At 49.5% G+C, this 15,932-nt stretch overlaps 1 protein-coding gene across 3 annotated transcripts in view; it reads right to left on the bottom strand.

Annotated features, from left to right (window-relative positions):
* Positions 1-7,535: 7,535 nt before the first annotated feature.
* The window catches only part of ZFYVE26 (zinc finger FYVE-type containing 26), an 82,884-nt gene continuing 74,487 nt past the window's right edge, over positions 7,536-15,932 (bottom strand). For all 3 annotated transcript variants that reach the window (XM_062181787.1, XM_062181789.1, XM_062181788.1), the window contains exon 42: positions 7,536-14,444. In XM_062181787.1, the coding sequence (XP_062037771.1) occupies positions 14,241-14,444 (204 nt within the window). In that variant the 3' untranslated portion in view covers positions 7,536-14,240. The remainder of the gene's footprint in view (positions 14,445-15,932) is intronic.

The raw sequence follows: 15,932 nt of genomic DNA, 5'->3' as shown, positions 1-15,932 counted from the left end.
TTTCATCTTCACTTGATTTCAGCATCCACTGGAATAACTGCCCTTCTATCCCAGTACAGATATTCTTTTTAAAAATTTTTAAAGATTTATTTATTTATTTATTTTAAAGGCACGGTTACAGAGAGGCAGAGGCAGAGGTGGGGGGTCCTCCATCTGCTGGTTCACTCCCCAGATGGCCACATTGGCCAGAGCTTGGCTGATCTGAAGCCAGGAGCCAGGAGCTTCTTCCAGGTCTCCTTGTTCATAGCCTCTTCATCTGCTCAGGCCACTCAGCTCACCAGTTCCCCTTAAACTGCTAGCAGGTGGTTTCTCCTGACTTCATGGGGAATATATGAGAGTATGTCAGAAAGTCTGTGGGAAACTGGAATAAAAAGATAAGCTTATTTTGATGCCAAAACGTTGAAATCCATGCATAGTTTTCCCATGAGAAGCATTTCTCTATGAATTTCTTAGACCCCTCATATGCATGAATTTATAATGTTTGAACCAAAATCAACTTAAAAGACTTATTAAAATTATTTATTTTTTTCCTTTTTTTTTTTTTTTTTTTGACAGGCAGAGTGGATAGTGAGACAGAGAGAAAGGTCTTCCTTTGCTGTTGGTTCACCCGCCAATGGCCGCCGCAGCCAGTGCGCTGCGGCTGGTGCACCGCGCTGATCCAATGGCAGGAGCCAGTTGCTTCTCTTGGTCTCCCATGGGGTGCAGGGCCCAAGCACTTGGGCCATCCTCCACTGCACTCCCTGGCCACAGCAGAGAGCTGGCCTGGAAGAGGGGCAACCGGGACAGAATCCGGTGCCCCGACCGGGACTAGAACCCAGTGTGCCGGCGTCGCAAGGCGGAGGATTAGCCCAGTGAGCCGCGGTGCTGGCCTAAAATTATTTATTTTTATTTTATTTGAAAGGCAGACAGAGAGAAAGAGAGAGGAACAGAGAGATAGATAGAGTTCTTCCATCTACCAGTTCACTCTCCAAATGTCTGCAAAAGCCAGCGATGGGCCAGGAAGAAAACAAGAACCCGGAATTCCATCCCATATGGGTGGCAAGAACCCAAGTACTTGAGCCATCATCTGCTGCCACCCAGGGTGTGCATCAGCAGGAGGTCGGACTTGAAAAAAGAGCCTGGACTCAAACCCAGGCACTCTGATATGAAATGCAAGATTCCCAAGTGGTGACTTAGCCACCGGGTCAAATGCTCACCCCTAAACTTATCCTTGAATACTGGTTTTCCATAAATGTTTGGAAGTACCTTCATAGAAGTCAGCAGATATAAACTCCTTCATCTTTTTGTCACCAAACCCGCACAGTTACCTGGGTCCACTCATCACGCCTTCCTTTCCATATCTCACAGCAGCAGAAGGGCCACACCACCCACTTTTTAGTCTTCTATTGTGAATCTTCCTTACCAATTGTCTCCTGGTGTCATCAAAGATGCACTTTCTGTTTCTGTTGATATTTGTTGGCCTTGTTGGTTTTTGAGAGTAAAAGGAGCTGTATGGAAACCAGAAGTCAACACTTTCTCAGTTGGCTTCCAGGACCTCTGTTCTCCCGATTCTCCTCCTCCCCCTGGGACCTCCCTTCAGGTTCTTCTTCCTCTGCCTGTCTCCTAAATTGTAGATTTCGGGACCAGCACCTGCAGTGCTGGCATACCATATGGGCGCCATTCATGTCCTGGCTGCTCCACTTTCGATCCAGCTCTCTGCTGTGACCTGGGAAAGCAGTAGAAGATGGTCAAAGTGCTTGAGCCCCTGTACCCACGTGCAAGACCTGGATGAAGCTCCTGGCTCCTGGTTTCGGATCAGCACAGCTCCAGCCATTGCAACCATTTAGAGAGTGAACCAGCAGATGGAAGACCCCTCTCTCACTGCCTTTGCCTCTCTATAAACTCTGCCTTTCAAATCAATGAATAAATCTTTTAAAAAATTGTAGATTTTCCTGGGAGCACCATCAGATTGCTCCTTTATTAAAAAAAAAACTTAGTAAGTGCTGGGAATTTGACCCAGCATTTAAGATGCTGGTTAGACACATAGGTCGTATACTGCAGGGTCTGGCCTCACTTCCCGCTCCATCCTGACTCCTGCTTCCTGCTGTTGCAGACCCTGCGAGGTAGCAGGTGACATTTCAAGTCTAGGTTCCTGCCACGCATGTGGGAGACCTGGATTGAGTTTCTGGCTCCCAGCTTTATCTCATCTCTGCTTTGGCCATTGCAGGCATTTGGGGAGTGAACCAATGGATGGGAACACACACACACACACACACTCTGTCAATAATAATAATAACATGGGGCAGGCATTTGGCCTACTGGTTACAATGCCAGTTAAGAACCCCCATTCCATATCAGAGTGCCTAAGTTTGATTCCCAGCTTGGGCTCCTGACTTCAACTTCCCTCCAATGCACCTGGGAAGGCAACAGAAGATGGAACAAGTGCTTGGTCACCTACTACACATGTGGGAGACCCCAACAAAGTTCCAGGCTCCTGGCTTTGGGTTGGCCCAGACCTGGCTTTTGAGGATATTTGGGGAGTGAACCAGTGGATAGAAGATTTCTGTCTCTTCCTCTCTCTCTGTTGCTCTGTTTTTCAAATAAATCATTAAAAAGTAGAACAATTACAATAATCTACTGAAATAGAATTTATGTGAGGGACCAGCCTTGTGGTGCAGTGGGTTAAGCCAATACCTGCAATGCTGGCATCCCATATGGGTGCTGGTTCAAGTCCTGGCTGCTCCACTTTCGATACAGCTCCCTGCTAATGCACCTGGGAAAGCAGTGGAAGATGACCCAAGTGCTTGGACCCCTGCACCTGTGTGGGAGACCCAAAAGAATCTCCTGGCTCCCCCAGCCCTCCATGGCAATTGTGGCCATTTGGGAAATGAACTAGTAGGTGGAAGGTCTCTCTCTCTCTCTCTCTCTCTCTCTCTCTCTCTCTCTCAATTCTGCATTTCAAATAAGTGAATAAATCTTAAAAAGAATATATGTGAATGTTGTCTCAATACATCTTGTACTATACTCGCCCCTTCATTATGTGATGATGTGAGACATTGCATTGCTTATGTGGTGAGATACATTAAGTGAGGTGACTGATGGAGCCTCTGTGACATCGTGTTAGGCATTACATAAAGGCTAAAAGCACAGCCAAACAACAACAGTCCATCTGGGAACAGGCAGGTGCTATAAACAGTGTGAGTTTGCTGGACAAAGGGACGATTCCCATCTTGGCAGGACAGTGAGATGGCAGCAGGTTTCACCATACTCAGAATGCAGTGCAATGTAAAACTTGTGAACGGATGGGGCAGCGCTGTGGTGTAGAAGGTTAAGCCTCTGTGGGGCGGTGGTGTCGCCACCGACCCCCAGCCGAGGGCTCTTCCCTGCCTGATGGGACACCTTGCCCCCATCCCTGTCGCCGGCCCACACCTGACCCCCAAGCCTGGGGGGTGGCGGTGGCGCAGGCTGCCTTCTTCCGGCAAGGACTTATTTATTCGTGCCCGTGCCCCTGCTTTGCTCGCTGGGGGCGCCTCACCACGCCCCTGCCTCCCCGCAGCCTGAGGTTACCAAATTGAAGGGCATCTGTACGAAGAAAATGTAACTTCATTTTTGGTCAATTTGTTTTAAGCTCTTTGTCACCAATAAAATATTGATAAACAGAAAAAAAATTTAAGCCTCCACCTGCAGTGCCAGCATCACCTACGGGTGCTGTTTTGAGTCCCCACTGCTTTACTTCCAATCCAGTTCCCTGCTTATGTGCCTGGGAAAGCAGTGGAAGAAGCCCAAGTCCTTGGGCCCCTGCACCCACGTGGGAGACCTGGAAGATCCTGGCTCCTGGCTTCAGATTAGCTCAGCTCCAGTCCTACAGCCATTTGGGGAGTGAATCAGTGGATGGAAGCATGCGCGCTCTCTCTCGTGCTCTCTCTCTCTCTCTCTTTTCCTCCCTCCCTCCCTCTTTCTCCTTCTATTTCTGCCTTTCTTGCTTTGGCCTGGCCCAGCCCTGGCTGTTGCAGCCATCAGGGAAATGGATGATCTCTTTCTCTCTCTTGACTCTCCTCTCTCTCTATAATTCAGACTTTCAAATAAACAAATCTTGAAAAATTAACTTATGAGCTATTTCTGGAGGTTTCCATTTAATCTTTTCAGTCTGTAGTCGGCCAAGGGTAACTGAGTGCACAGAAAGTGAAACAGCAGATTGGGGGTGGGGGTGGGGCTCCTGCGTCTGTCCTGGGTGAACCACACCCCGGGAAAGCCTTCACTGGCCTCCCTGAGCCCTCATTACCATGCTCACTTCCTGCTATAACATTTACTATATAGGACTACAACAAGTGACCAGGTATATGCCACCACTGTAAGTTCCAGGAACATACAAACTTTGTATACTTGATCATCTTTCCATCTCCAGTACGCGACACACAATATAACCTTAACCAATATTTGTTGAATAAATAAATGGATGAAAAAATAAAGTAAGGCAGGTATTCCATGGACTTTATGATCACTTCTGGCTCAAAATATCTATGGTTCTCTGGAGGACCTGTCTGATGTAGGTGGCTTACGAATGATTTAACAAGTTACTTATAAGAAGACAGCAGGAGGGCCGGCGCTGTGGCTCACTTGGTTAATCCTCCACCTGCGGCGCCAGCATCCCATATGGGCGCTGGGTTCTAGTCCTGGTTGCTCCTCTTCCAGTCCAGCTCTCTGCTGTGGCCCGGGAAGGCAGTGGAGGATGGCCCAAGTGCTTGGGCCCCTGCATCCACATGGGAGACCAGGAGAAGCACCTGGCTCCTGGCTTCGGATCGGCACAGTGCCCGCTGTAGCGGCCATTTAGGGGGGTGAACCAACGGAAGGAAGACCTTTCTCTCTGTCTCTCTCTCTCATTGTCTAACTCTATCTGTCAAAGAAAAAAAAAAAAAAAGACAGCAGGAGTCCAATTTCCATTCTGGGAATTCCTCTTTTAATTATGTTGCAGAGAAGTGGGTGTTGTGGCTCAGCTTTTCTTAGCATCTTTTTTAAAAAAAATATTTATTTATTTACTTGAAAGAGTTACAGAGAGAGAAGGAGAGGCAAAGAGAGACAGAGAGAGAAGTCTTCCATCTGATGGTTCACTCCTCAATTGGCCACAACAGCCAGAGCTGCGCCAATCTGAAGCCAGGAGCCAGGAGCTTCTTCCGGGTCTCCCATGCAAGTGCAGGGGTCCAAGGACTTGGGCCATCTTCTACTGCTATCCCCGGCCATAGCAGAGAGCTGGATCGGAAGTGGAGCAGTCGGGACTGCAGCCAGTGCCAATATGGGATGCCGACACTGAAGGCGGCGGCTTTACCCGCTACACCACAGTGCCGGCCCCTCAGCTTTTCTTTAAAAGTGTTCCATCTTACCCATTTTCTGTACAGAGAAACTTTTCTTTCCTCCCAGGAAATCACTTCTCTATTGGGTATTTCCTTAAACAAGCTGCTCCCACTGGTTCAGTGCGCTTTCACGGTTCAGGTAAGTTAACTGAGAGCCAGCCATGCGACAGGTTTAGTCCTGGGGATATATAAATGAGATATGGTCCCTTCATCTCGAAAATCTTGCAGTCTGGTGGTGGAAAAAGGCTCTTAGATAACTTTAAAGTGTTTCACTATTTATGCTTTGGGACATACTGCTTCCATACAATGTACTTCAGCAAATCTTTGCTTGCTGGGAAGGTGTTAAGAGGTGGTTCTTGACTTTAAAGAGCGTATGGTCTATGAGGCAACCAAAGGATAAGTAAAATTGATTTTAACAAGGACACAGAAGGGTTAAAAGAGTAAGAACCCACATCCAGCAGAGAGAGGAGGAGAGGGAAGGAAAGGAGGAAGCTGACAAAATAAGATTTTACAAGGAGCCTTGCATATCTGATGGAACTGCTGGTATCTGTAACATCTTTGCAAAGGAGGGGAAGCATTGACCAAGAATGGCTGGCCAGTGCCAAGAACCACTGAAAGGCTGGCGCCGCGGCTCACTAGGCTAATCCTCCGCCTTGCGGCGCTGGCACACCGGGTTCTAGTCCCGGTCGGGGCGCCGGTTCTGTCCCGGCTGCCCCTCTTCCAGGCCAGCTCTCTGCTGTGGCCAGGGAGTGCAGTGGAGGATGGCTCAAGTGCTTGGGTCCTGCACCCCATGGGAGACCAGGATAGGCACCTGGCTCCTGCCATCGGATCAGCGCGGTGCGCCGGCCGCAGCGTGCCTACCACGGCGGCCATTGGAGGGTGAACCAACGGCCAAGGAAGACCTTTCTCTCTGTCTCTCTCTCTCTCACTGTCCACTCTGCCTGTCAAAAAAAAAAAAAAAAACAAAAACAAACAAAAAAAAAACACTGAAAGCCCCGCACCACCTGTACTCACTCACTTGCCCCTGGGGCACAGGTGTCATCGTCCTCTTCGTAGATGAGGACATTGAGGCACAGGGACATAAAGTGACCCAACCAGGGCCACAGTTCCTGGCAGGACAGTGATCGGAATGTGTGTTCTTCAGGCTCCCTGGCTTCTACCCGCAGTCACTCTGTCATCCTCTGTATGTATCCCCATTCCCACAGGCACTATTTCTTCTTGCAGAACAGTAACAAAGAAAAAAAAAAAAAACAGCTTATAATCCTCTTGTCTGGCAGTGGTGAGTAGCCTTTTTTCTGCCAAGGGCCATGTGTGTATTTGTAACATCAGGCACAGGTCACACAAACTTGTCAACTTAAAAATTAGCCTGCTCGAGATTTAATTAACTTTGAGTCCTGCCTGCGGTTGCCTTGGCAGGGCCAGACCAAATGTTTTATGGGCCTTATATGGCCTGTGGCCCGGATGTGTGCCAGGGAATGCTTGTCAGCATAGACAGTTCAGTATGTATACAACCAAGGCTGGAAAATACATGTGGTATGGAAAAACAAAGCAAACAAAGTACAGAATGCAAAATGAACCTCTCTCTCCTTATTTTTCTGTCATCTCACTCCCAAAAGATAACTATGGTGAACGTTTCTTATGATTCCAGAAAACTAAAGAGGTTTACATGAGCTGGATAAAACCAGTGCAAACGGTTAAGCCTTTAACTTCCCTCCCCCATTAATCCCCGCTATTTTTCTTGAATTTTTTTCCCCTAAGATTTATTTATTATTTATTTGAATGGCAGAGTTACAGAGAGAGAGAGAGAGAGAGGGAGAGAGAGGTATTTTCCATCTGGTGGTTCACTCCCAAAATGGCCACAATGGCCTGGGTTGGGCCAAGCAGATGCCAGGAGCCAGGAGCTCCATGAAGTTCCAACGTGGGTGGCAGAGACCCAAACACTTGGGTCATCCTCTACTGCTTTTCCAGGTGCATTAACAGGGAAGTGGATTGGAAGTGGAACAGCTGGGTTCCAATTGACGTTCATATGGCTTGCTGGCATCACAGGCAGCCACATAACCTACTATGCCACAATGCCAGCCCCTGTTATATAGAGTTTAAGATTATATATCTGCTTATATTATACTTCTAATGATGAGTCAAGGAAATTTACAATGAACTTTAATAAATGTAAATTTATTTAATTTAAATAAATTTAATATGCACAATCCCATGAACTGTACTTCATGACCATTTCCCCATGTTCTTCTGTGACAATGTTAACAAACTTTTTGATCTTTACCAATTGCTGATAAATTGCATTTCATGTGGCTCTTTTTTTTTATTATGAATTTAACTCTTTCCATGTTTATTGGCCAGGCATTTCTTTTTCTAGAAACTACTTGTACCCACGGTTCCCTTGTTTTTCAATTAGATTGCTGCTACAACTGACTTGTAGGAATTCTTGATAAATTATGGAAATTAGACCATTATTAAGTAGGCTGCAGATACGCACTCTAGGCTTTGACGAGCTTTTTATATTATTACAGTGCTTCTAAAATTTCTTAAACATTACATTTGGAGACATAAAAATCCTTTCCATTATGCTAGAAGAGACACAAGAGGAAAATACTAAAGGATTCCACTTTTACGAACTACCTAGAAGAGTCATTTCCAGAGGCAGAAAATAGAGAGGTTACCAGAGGTTACAGGGAGGGGGAGATGGCCGGTTGTTGTCAAACGGTTCCAGACTTTTGATTGGGCTGATGAAAGCCCTGGAGATGGGTGGTGGTGACCGTGGCACAACATTGTGGATGGACTTAACACCACTGAGCTGTACACTCAAAAATGGTTAAGATGGGGTCCAGCGCTGTGGCATAGTGGGTAGTCGCCACCTGCAGTGTCAGCATCCCATGTGGGCGCTGTTCGTGTCCCAGCTGCTCTGCTTCCAATCTAGCTCTCTGCTAGGGCCTGGGAAACAGCAGAAGATGGCCCCAGTCCCTGCGCCCCTGCACCTGCGTGGGAGACCTGGAAGAAGCTCCTGGCTCCTGGCTCCGGATCAGCGGGGCTCTGGCTATTGCGGTCATCTGGGGAGTGAACTAATGATAGAAGGTCTCGATCTCACTCTCTCTCTCTAAGCCTCTGCCTCTGTGTAACTCTGTTTTCCAGATAAATAAATCTTTAAAAAATGTTTGTATTAAAATAAACCTACATTTTAATTTCCCACTATCTTTTAAAATATTTATTTTCATTTTATCTGAAAGCTGGAAAAACAGAGGAAGAGAGAGATGTTGATTCACTTCCCAAATGCCCAGAACAGCTGGGGTTGGGCCAGGCCAGGAGTTCAGAACTCAATCTGGGTCTCCCTTGTGGGTGGCCTGGACCAAGAACTTGAGCCATCATCATGAGCCTCCCAGGGTTCATATAGCAGGAAGTTGGAATAGGGCATTGAGTCAGGACTTGAATCAGGCACTCCAATTTGGGATGCAGGTACCTCTTAACTGCTGTGCCAAACTCTGGCCCCTCCATAAACTTTTTCAAGAGCTCTCATATTTCCTGAAGAGGAAAGTGAGGTTTGTGGGTGGACTAGCAATTGGACACGCTACTATTGTTAGGTCCAGGTCAGCTATGTCAGTGGGTTCCAGTTGGCAGTCAGAAGGCTAGTGTGACGTGGCAGAATTAAGGGGGACCAATTTGGTTTAGAACTGAGCCAGTCAAGATGATTACTGAAGCTATGGGATTGCATGGGAGCACTTCAGAGTGTTGAGAGGGAATTTCTAGAACCTTGAGGAATTTCAGTCTCTAACTGGGAGGAAGAGGGAGTAGAGTAGATATAGAGAGAAGCAAATAATTTCAGAGGAGACGGCACTGGATGCGGGGTTGAAGGAAGAGTTTTGACAATGGAACACTGGGGAGAGGGTGGGGCTGTAGGGTGGTGAAGGATTCCAAGCAGAAATAATAGGAAGAAATAGGGGGCAGGAAGATATTTTCCAAAGAAGCTATTTGATGACCAGGTGTTGAATGAGTTTGTTGTAGAACTGGGCGTTTGAAGGAGGGACCAGTCAAGATTTTCACTGTGGAAGAAATGATACAGACCAGGAAAGGCCCGTGTCCCCCAGAGCTGTGTGACTACTGATGCTTGGTTGCTTTAGCATTGAAAGTCTCATGGCCTTCGATCTACTTTGCTCACACTCCGAAGAGATCAGTAGCCCTCTGGTGTCTCAGGTTTCCAAACACAGTCAGCAGTCCACTATCCTAGATTGAGAATGAGTGTTCTAGTTTACTGTTGTGACTCCTCTCTGTGCCTCGCTCACCGTGGGTGGTTTCCAGGTCTGCTTTCAACATGATTGTTTGTTGTGTTCGTTCTTAAAGTTGCTTTATTTTCCTTTTAAAAGCAATTGGGTATCAGGTTTCTGGGGGAAAGAAGATAATGACAGTGATATCCCTGTACACAGCTCAGGTAACAAACTGCAACCATATGCCCTAGGAGGGTGGCGAGAGAACAGTTTGGGTTTGAGCTCTGCTTTCCCCAAAGACCCCACAGTTGGTTTCGATGATTAACAGTGGCTGGCACAGTGGTGTAGTGGGTAAAGCCGCAGTCTGCAGCACCGGCATCCCATATGGGCGCTGGTTCAAGTCCCGGCTGCTCCACTTCTGATCCAGCTCTCTGCTTTGGCCTGGGAAAGCAGTAGAAGATGGCCCAAGGCCTTGGGCCCCTGCACCTGCATGGGAGACCTGGAAGAACCTCCTGGCTCCTGGCTTCAGATTGGCACAGTTCTGGCCATCGCAGCCATCTGGGGAGGGAACCAGCGGATGGAAGACCTATTTCTGCCTCTGCAACTCTGACTTCCAAATAAATAAATATTTTTGAAAAAAAGATTAACAATTTTGGTTGACATTAAATGGACATACAGAGCTTTAAAATGACAACTACCTTTTAAAAAAGTTCTAGAGTAGCATTTTCCACCCATCAGATTGGCAAAGATCTAGAAAGTTTTTTTTTTTTTTTTTTTTTTTTTATGACAGGTAGAGTTACAGACAGTGAGAGAGAGAGAGACAGAGAGAAAGGTCTTCCTTCCACTGGTTCACTCCCCAAATGGCAGCCACGGCCGGCGTTGCACTATTGGGAGCAAGAGTGTGGGAACAAGGCATTCTCTACACTGCTGATGGGAGAGCTAATTGCTACCACCTCTGTGGAGGGTGCTATGGCTTGAATAGACAGGGCTCTTGAACCCATGCAGAGGTATAACATTTAAACCCCAAGGTCTTATCATTTCTGCTACGTACAGGGGGCAGAAACTTAATCCAATTATAGCGTTTGGAAGGTGGGTCTAATAAGGTCCTTCAGTCACTGAGGGCGTGCCCTCAAGCCAGTTTGGCTGGTGCCGCGGCTCACTAGGCTAATCCTCTGCCTGCATCGCCGGCACATTGGGTTCTAGTCCTGGTTGGGACGTTGGATTCTGTCACAGTGGCTCCTCTTCCAATCCAGCTCTCTGCTGTGGCCCGGGAGGGCAGTGGAGGATGGCCCAAGTGCTTGGGCCCTGCACCCCATGGGAGACCAGGAGAAGCACCTGGCTCCTGGCTTCGCATCAGTGCAGTGCGCCAGCCGCAGCGGCCATTGGAGGGTGAACCAACAGGAAAAGGAAGACCTTTCTCTCTCTCTCTCTCTCTAACTATCCACTCTGCCTGTCAAAAGAAAAAAAAAAAGCCGGTTTGGGCCTCACCACTCTCTGCTTCCTGGCTCACTCTGTGATCATCTGCCGCTGTCACTCATCCTCTGGCCTCCCCAGACCGCTGAACCAGTGGGGCTCACCTGATCTCGGACTGCTAATCTTCAAAACCATGAGCCACAAGAAACATCCTGCCCTATCTTAGGTACTTTGTTACAGTGATGAGAAGCCAATACAGAAGGTAACTGGTGATACTTAGCAAATGCATACATGCTCTGGCCGACATCCTGGTCAAGGTAATTCATTGCAGAATTATTTGTAGTGGCAACAACCTGTGTCCATCAGTAGAGACAGGTTAAATAATTCCGGAATGTCTTCACTACAGAACACTTTTGTCATTGATGCTTTTTTAGGCAGGAGGGTACTCTGGAAATGCACACTAGAGACTGGCAGCCTCCAGGAGGGGACCAGGCTGGAGGTCAGGGATGGGGGGACTTTTTACTCACCTTTCATACAATGAGCGTTATCTTATTTTCACCTACCAGCTCAGCTGAAGCCAAAATAAATTTTCTGGTGGAGCTGGCATTGTGGTGCAGCAGGGGAAGCTGCTGCCTATGATGCCAGGAACCCAAACAAGTACCAGTTTGGGTTCTGGCTGCTCCACTGCTAATGCGCATGGGAAGGCAGTGGGTCCCTGCCATGCTCATGGGAGACTGGATGGCGTTCCAGGCTCTTGGTTTTGACCTGGCCCGGTCCCAGCCATTGTGACCATTTGGGGAGTGAACCAGCAGACAGAAGCTTGCTCTGTCTCCTCCTTTCCACCTGTAACTCTGCCTTTCAAATAAATAAATAATAAGAACAAAACCAAACAGTTTTCTGCTGATACAGGGTACATGAATAGCTTTTAACACATAGGAGACTTGACATAAATCCCAACCAAAGAATCATCAGTCACGATGGGAATCATTTAGAGCAGCTTTGAGATTTGAAGGCCATCTGATCTTTCCCACTCACCTTTTTTAATCTGGAAGGCAGAGAGAGATCTCTTATTTACTGATTTCACTCCCCAAATGCCCTCACTGGCTGAGGCTGGGCCAGGCAGTCAGGAACTCAATCTGAGTTCCTTACGTGAGTGGCAGGGATCAAACTATCAGAGCCATCATCTGCTTCCTCCTAGGCACACACTGGCAGAAACCTGGAAGTGGGTGCTGGAGCTGGGATTAAACCGAGGTAATCAGATATGGGATGCAGGCATCCCAAGCAGTGTCTTCCTCACTAGGCCAAATAATTGGGCTACCACCTCAAGTCTCTTTTATTTTTCTAGAGGATACAAGGAAAAAGGATAGAAAGGGTAAGAACAAGACAGCCCAGAGAAGTCGGGAAGCCGAGAAACTTGTAGGACACTTTATTGTGACTTGCTTGTAAGACATTGAACGCCTCAACATGTACAGTGGATTTGGTGTTGCTGTTGTTTGCTGGAGACCACAGCATAATGCTCAAAGTTCTATTGCCTCATCTTATGTCAGTCTGGCCAATGGTTGCCCATTTCATAGCTCAAACAGAGAAAAAAGTCAGGAAAAAAAATCTGGTCTTAATATCCCAAATTAAGGGCTGCAAGAGTTGCAACTCATTCATAAAGTGCTTACGTTCAGTGCAAAAAAGGCAGACTGAGGAGGGCAGGCTGCTGCCCGGGGAGTGGACGCGTTCTGTGGCCCAAGGAAGGGAAAGCTGCTTGTTAAGCTCCACCCCAAAGGGATCTAGAATTTTCCTTACAGCCTTTCTCCTAATAGGGCCCAAACTTTTAATGTGACAGCTGTCCACAATAGTTGCTCATTTTACTCCTAAAACTCTTGGTTCAGTGGGAATTCCACAGGGTTTCTAAGCACCAGGAACACTGACTTCAGCTTCAGCCCCCGCTTATCTCAGCATCAGAGTGGAGATCAACAGGCTGAGCTCCGGCTGGTGGGAGGCCCAGGCTGCTCAGCTCAGTTGCAAATCCACAGCAGAGTGTGACGGACCCTTTCTCAAACACTGTCCCATCCTGGGCAGGGAGACAAGCCAATGCATATCACAGGGGCACCCTTGCTCGTTTCTTGCCAGCTGGATGCGACCTAGTCATTGGCCCCTCTCTGACTCCTTCCTACGAGCCCGATTCTGAGCCGAATGCCTGAATGCTACGGTTCAGACAAAGATGTGCTGTGCCTTCCCACTGCCCCACTGTGGGCGTCTGCGTATTCCTCCCAGGGTTAAAAAAAAAAAAAAAAAAAAAGACTGAAGGGAAGCAGGCAAGACAAGACGAGGAACAGTTTCCTAAGGAACTGAAGGGCACCAACAGGGCTGGCGCTCCAGCAGGCAAGATCTAGCCTTTCAGTCCCGGGACCCTGGCTGCCCTTCCACTCCCTGCACCTCCCCAGAGGGAGCTGTGCTTTCTACGGCAGGGCCACTACTGAGGGCCAGCTCCGTGCTGTGCGCCACGCCGCTGCACACCTGCTGGAGAGGCTCACCTTTCACTCCGCTCCCCTCTGGACGAGCGTGCTGCGGATCGTCCTGCCCACGGGTCTGCCTCCCAGACCTGATCGCGTGCACACGCAGCCTTGGCTTTGACGCCAGCCCCTGAAAACTCTCCCAGTCAGCCGACCTTGCAGAGCCTCTCGGCTTGACCCCTAGGGCCCGTGAGAGGAGACTGCTGGCAAATGGCGCTACTCCACAGGTGGCACGTGCCCCAAAGCCACGTCTGAACTTAGGCCAGTGAAAGAAGGGACAAGAGGCAATCTTTGTGGTGTTGCTCTATGCTAAGAGGAGCCACTAAAGCGTCTCCACGCGGAGGGGGCTGTGTACAAACAGGACGACCCGGGTTAAGAACCAAAACGCAGGGGCTGGGGTCAGACCGGCCAGAGCCTAAAGTAAAGTGCCTCTCTTCAATGGGGCAGGGTTTCATTTGTTCAGAGACGCTTGGGCGTAAACACGAGTGTGCAGGTGCATGCACACACGTGTGCACGGGTGTGCACACACTCACTCTGAGGTAGAAGGAAGCAGCCATCTCCAGCCCGACACACAGAGTCCACAATGCTACGGAAACATGGCACTTGCGTGAAAGGTCCTGTCCTTGCCCGAGACGGCAGGCAGGCCCCAATCTAGCTCTTTCCCATCTTGGGCAGAGCCAGAGAAGTCCCAGTCTGCTGGAGGATGGCGGTGGGGGGCATCAACCCCCACTCTTGTGGCCATAATTCCCAGGCTACGTTTTGCTGGCCCTGCTGGCTCACGGTCACTTCCTGGAGCCTGAGCTGTGGGCACCGCGGGTGTGGCTTGTCAGAAGCCACTGGGCACAGATGTCCTGCACGACCGCGTCCCCACTGCTCTTGGCAGCCTGCTGCACCTGCTGGACGAGCGTCGTGGCCCGTGAGTGTTCTTGTTTCACGGCAATCAGGTAGGCAGAACGCAGCTTGCAACACGTCAGGTAGGCCTGGACCTGGCAATTGAATACAAGATCACCATCACCGAATCACCAACCAACGAGCGGGCTGCACCCGGGAGCTCAGGCAGAATGATATCACTTCTCTGCCAAACGAGTAGCTGGGGGCTTGCCTGCTACTGTCCTATGCTGCTCCCTGAGTTATCACAAATAAGCTAAGGCTTTAAAAAGGAAAGCAGGCAGGCTCAGCCTCACATCTGTCCACTCCCAAAGCTCTCCTCCCGCGTCTGTCCACTCTCTAGGCTGAGTCCCGCGTCTGTCCACTCCCAAAGCTCTCCTCCCGCGTCTGTCCACTCCCAAAGCTCTCCTCCCGCGTCTGTCCACTCCCAAAGCTCTCCTCCCGCGTCTGTCCACTCCCAAAGCTCTCCTCCCGCGTCTGTCCACTCCCAAAGCTCTCCTCCCGCGTCTGTCCACTCCCAAAGCTCTCCTCCCACGTCTGTCCACTCCCAAAGCTCTCCTCCCGCGTCTGTCCACTCCCCAGGGCTCTCCTCCCGCGTCTGTCCACCCCCAAAGCTCTCCTCCCACGTCTGTCCACTCCCCAGAGCTTTCCTCCCGCGTCTGTCCACTCCCAAAGCTCTCCTCCCACGTCTGTCCACTCCCCAGAGCTCTCCTCCCGCGTCTGTCCACTCCCAGAGCTCTCCTCCCACGTCTGTCCACTCCCAAAGCTCTCCTCCCACGTCTGTCCACTCCCCAGAGCTTTCCTCCCGCGTCTGTCCACTCCCAAAGCTCTCCTCCCACGTCTGTCCACTCCCCAGAGCTCTCCTCCCACGTCTGCCCACTCCCAGAGCTCTCCTCCCACGTCTGTCCACTCCCAAAGCTCTCCTCCCACGTCTGTCCACTCCCCAGAGCTCTCCTCCCGCGTCTGTCCACTCCCAAAGCTCTCCTCCCACGTCTGTCCACTCCCCAGAGCTCTCCTCCCGCGTCTGTCCACTCCCCAGGGCTCTCCTCCCGCGTCTGTCCACTCCCAAAGCTCTCCTCCCGCGTCTGTCCACTCCCAAAGCTCTCCTCCCGCGTCTGTCCACTCCCAAAGCTCTCCTCCCGCATCTGTCCACTCCCAAAGCTCTCCTCCCGCGTCTGTCCACTCCCTAGGCTGAGTCCCGCGTCTGTCCACTCCCCAGAGCTCTCCTCCCACGTCTGTCCACTCCCTAGGCTGAGTCCCACGTCTGTCCACTCCCAAAGCTCTCCTCCCTATTACCCCAGGCTCCCAGCCTCCTCCTGGATTCACAGCCACACTGTCACCACCCCAGTCTGTGATTTTACAGCTGTCTGGCTGATTATTTGATTGATACGTGTCTCCTTAACTAGACTGTAAGTTCCATGATGGGCAGGAATAGTGTCTGCTTTTCCTACCCCTCAGATTCCTGGCGCACCCCCCAAAGGGACTGGCACATAGTAGATGCTCAATAAATACGTCTTACATGGAAGAAACAATGAATAAACACTCTCATACCCTCCTCCCGCAACAGACACAATCTTCCTTCTCTA

Source organism: Lepus europaeus, chromosome 22, assembly GCF_033115175.1.
Source record: "Lepus europaeus isolate LE1 chromosome 22, mLepTim1.pri, whole genome shotgun sequence".
Lineage (NCBI taxonomy): Eukaryota > Metazoa > Chordata > Mammalia > Lagomorpha > Leporidae > Lepus > Lepus europaeus.
Note: the sequence above shows the minus strand (reverse complement) of the source record. Positions and strands in the feature narration are given on the sequence as shown.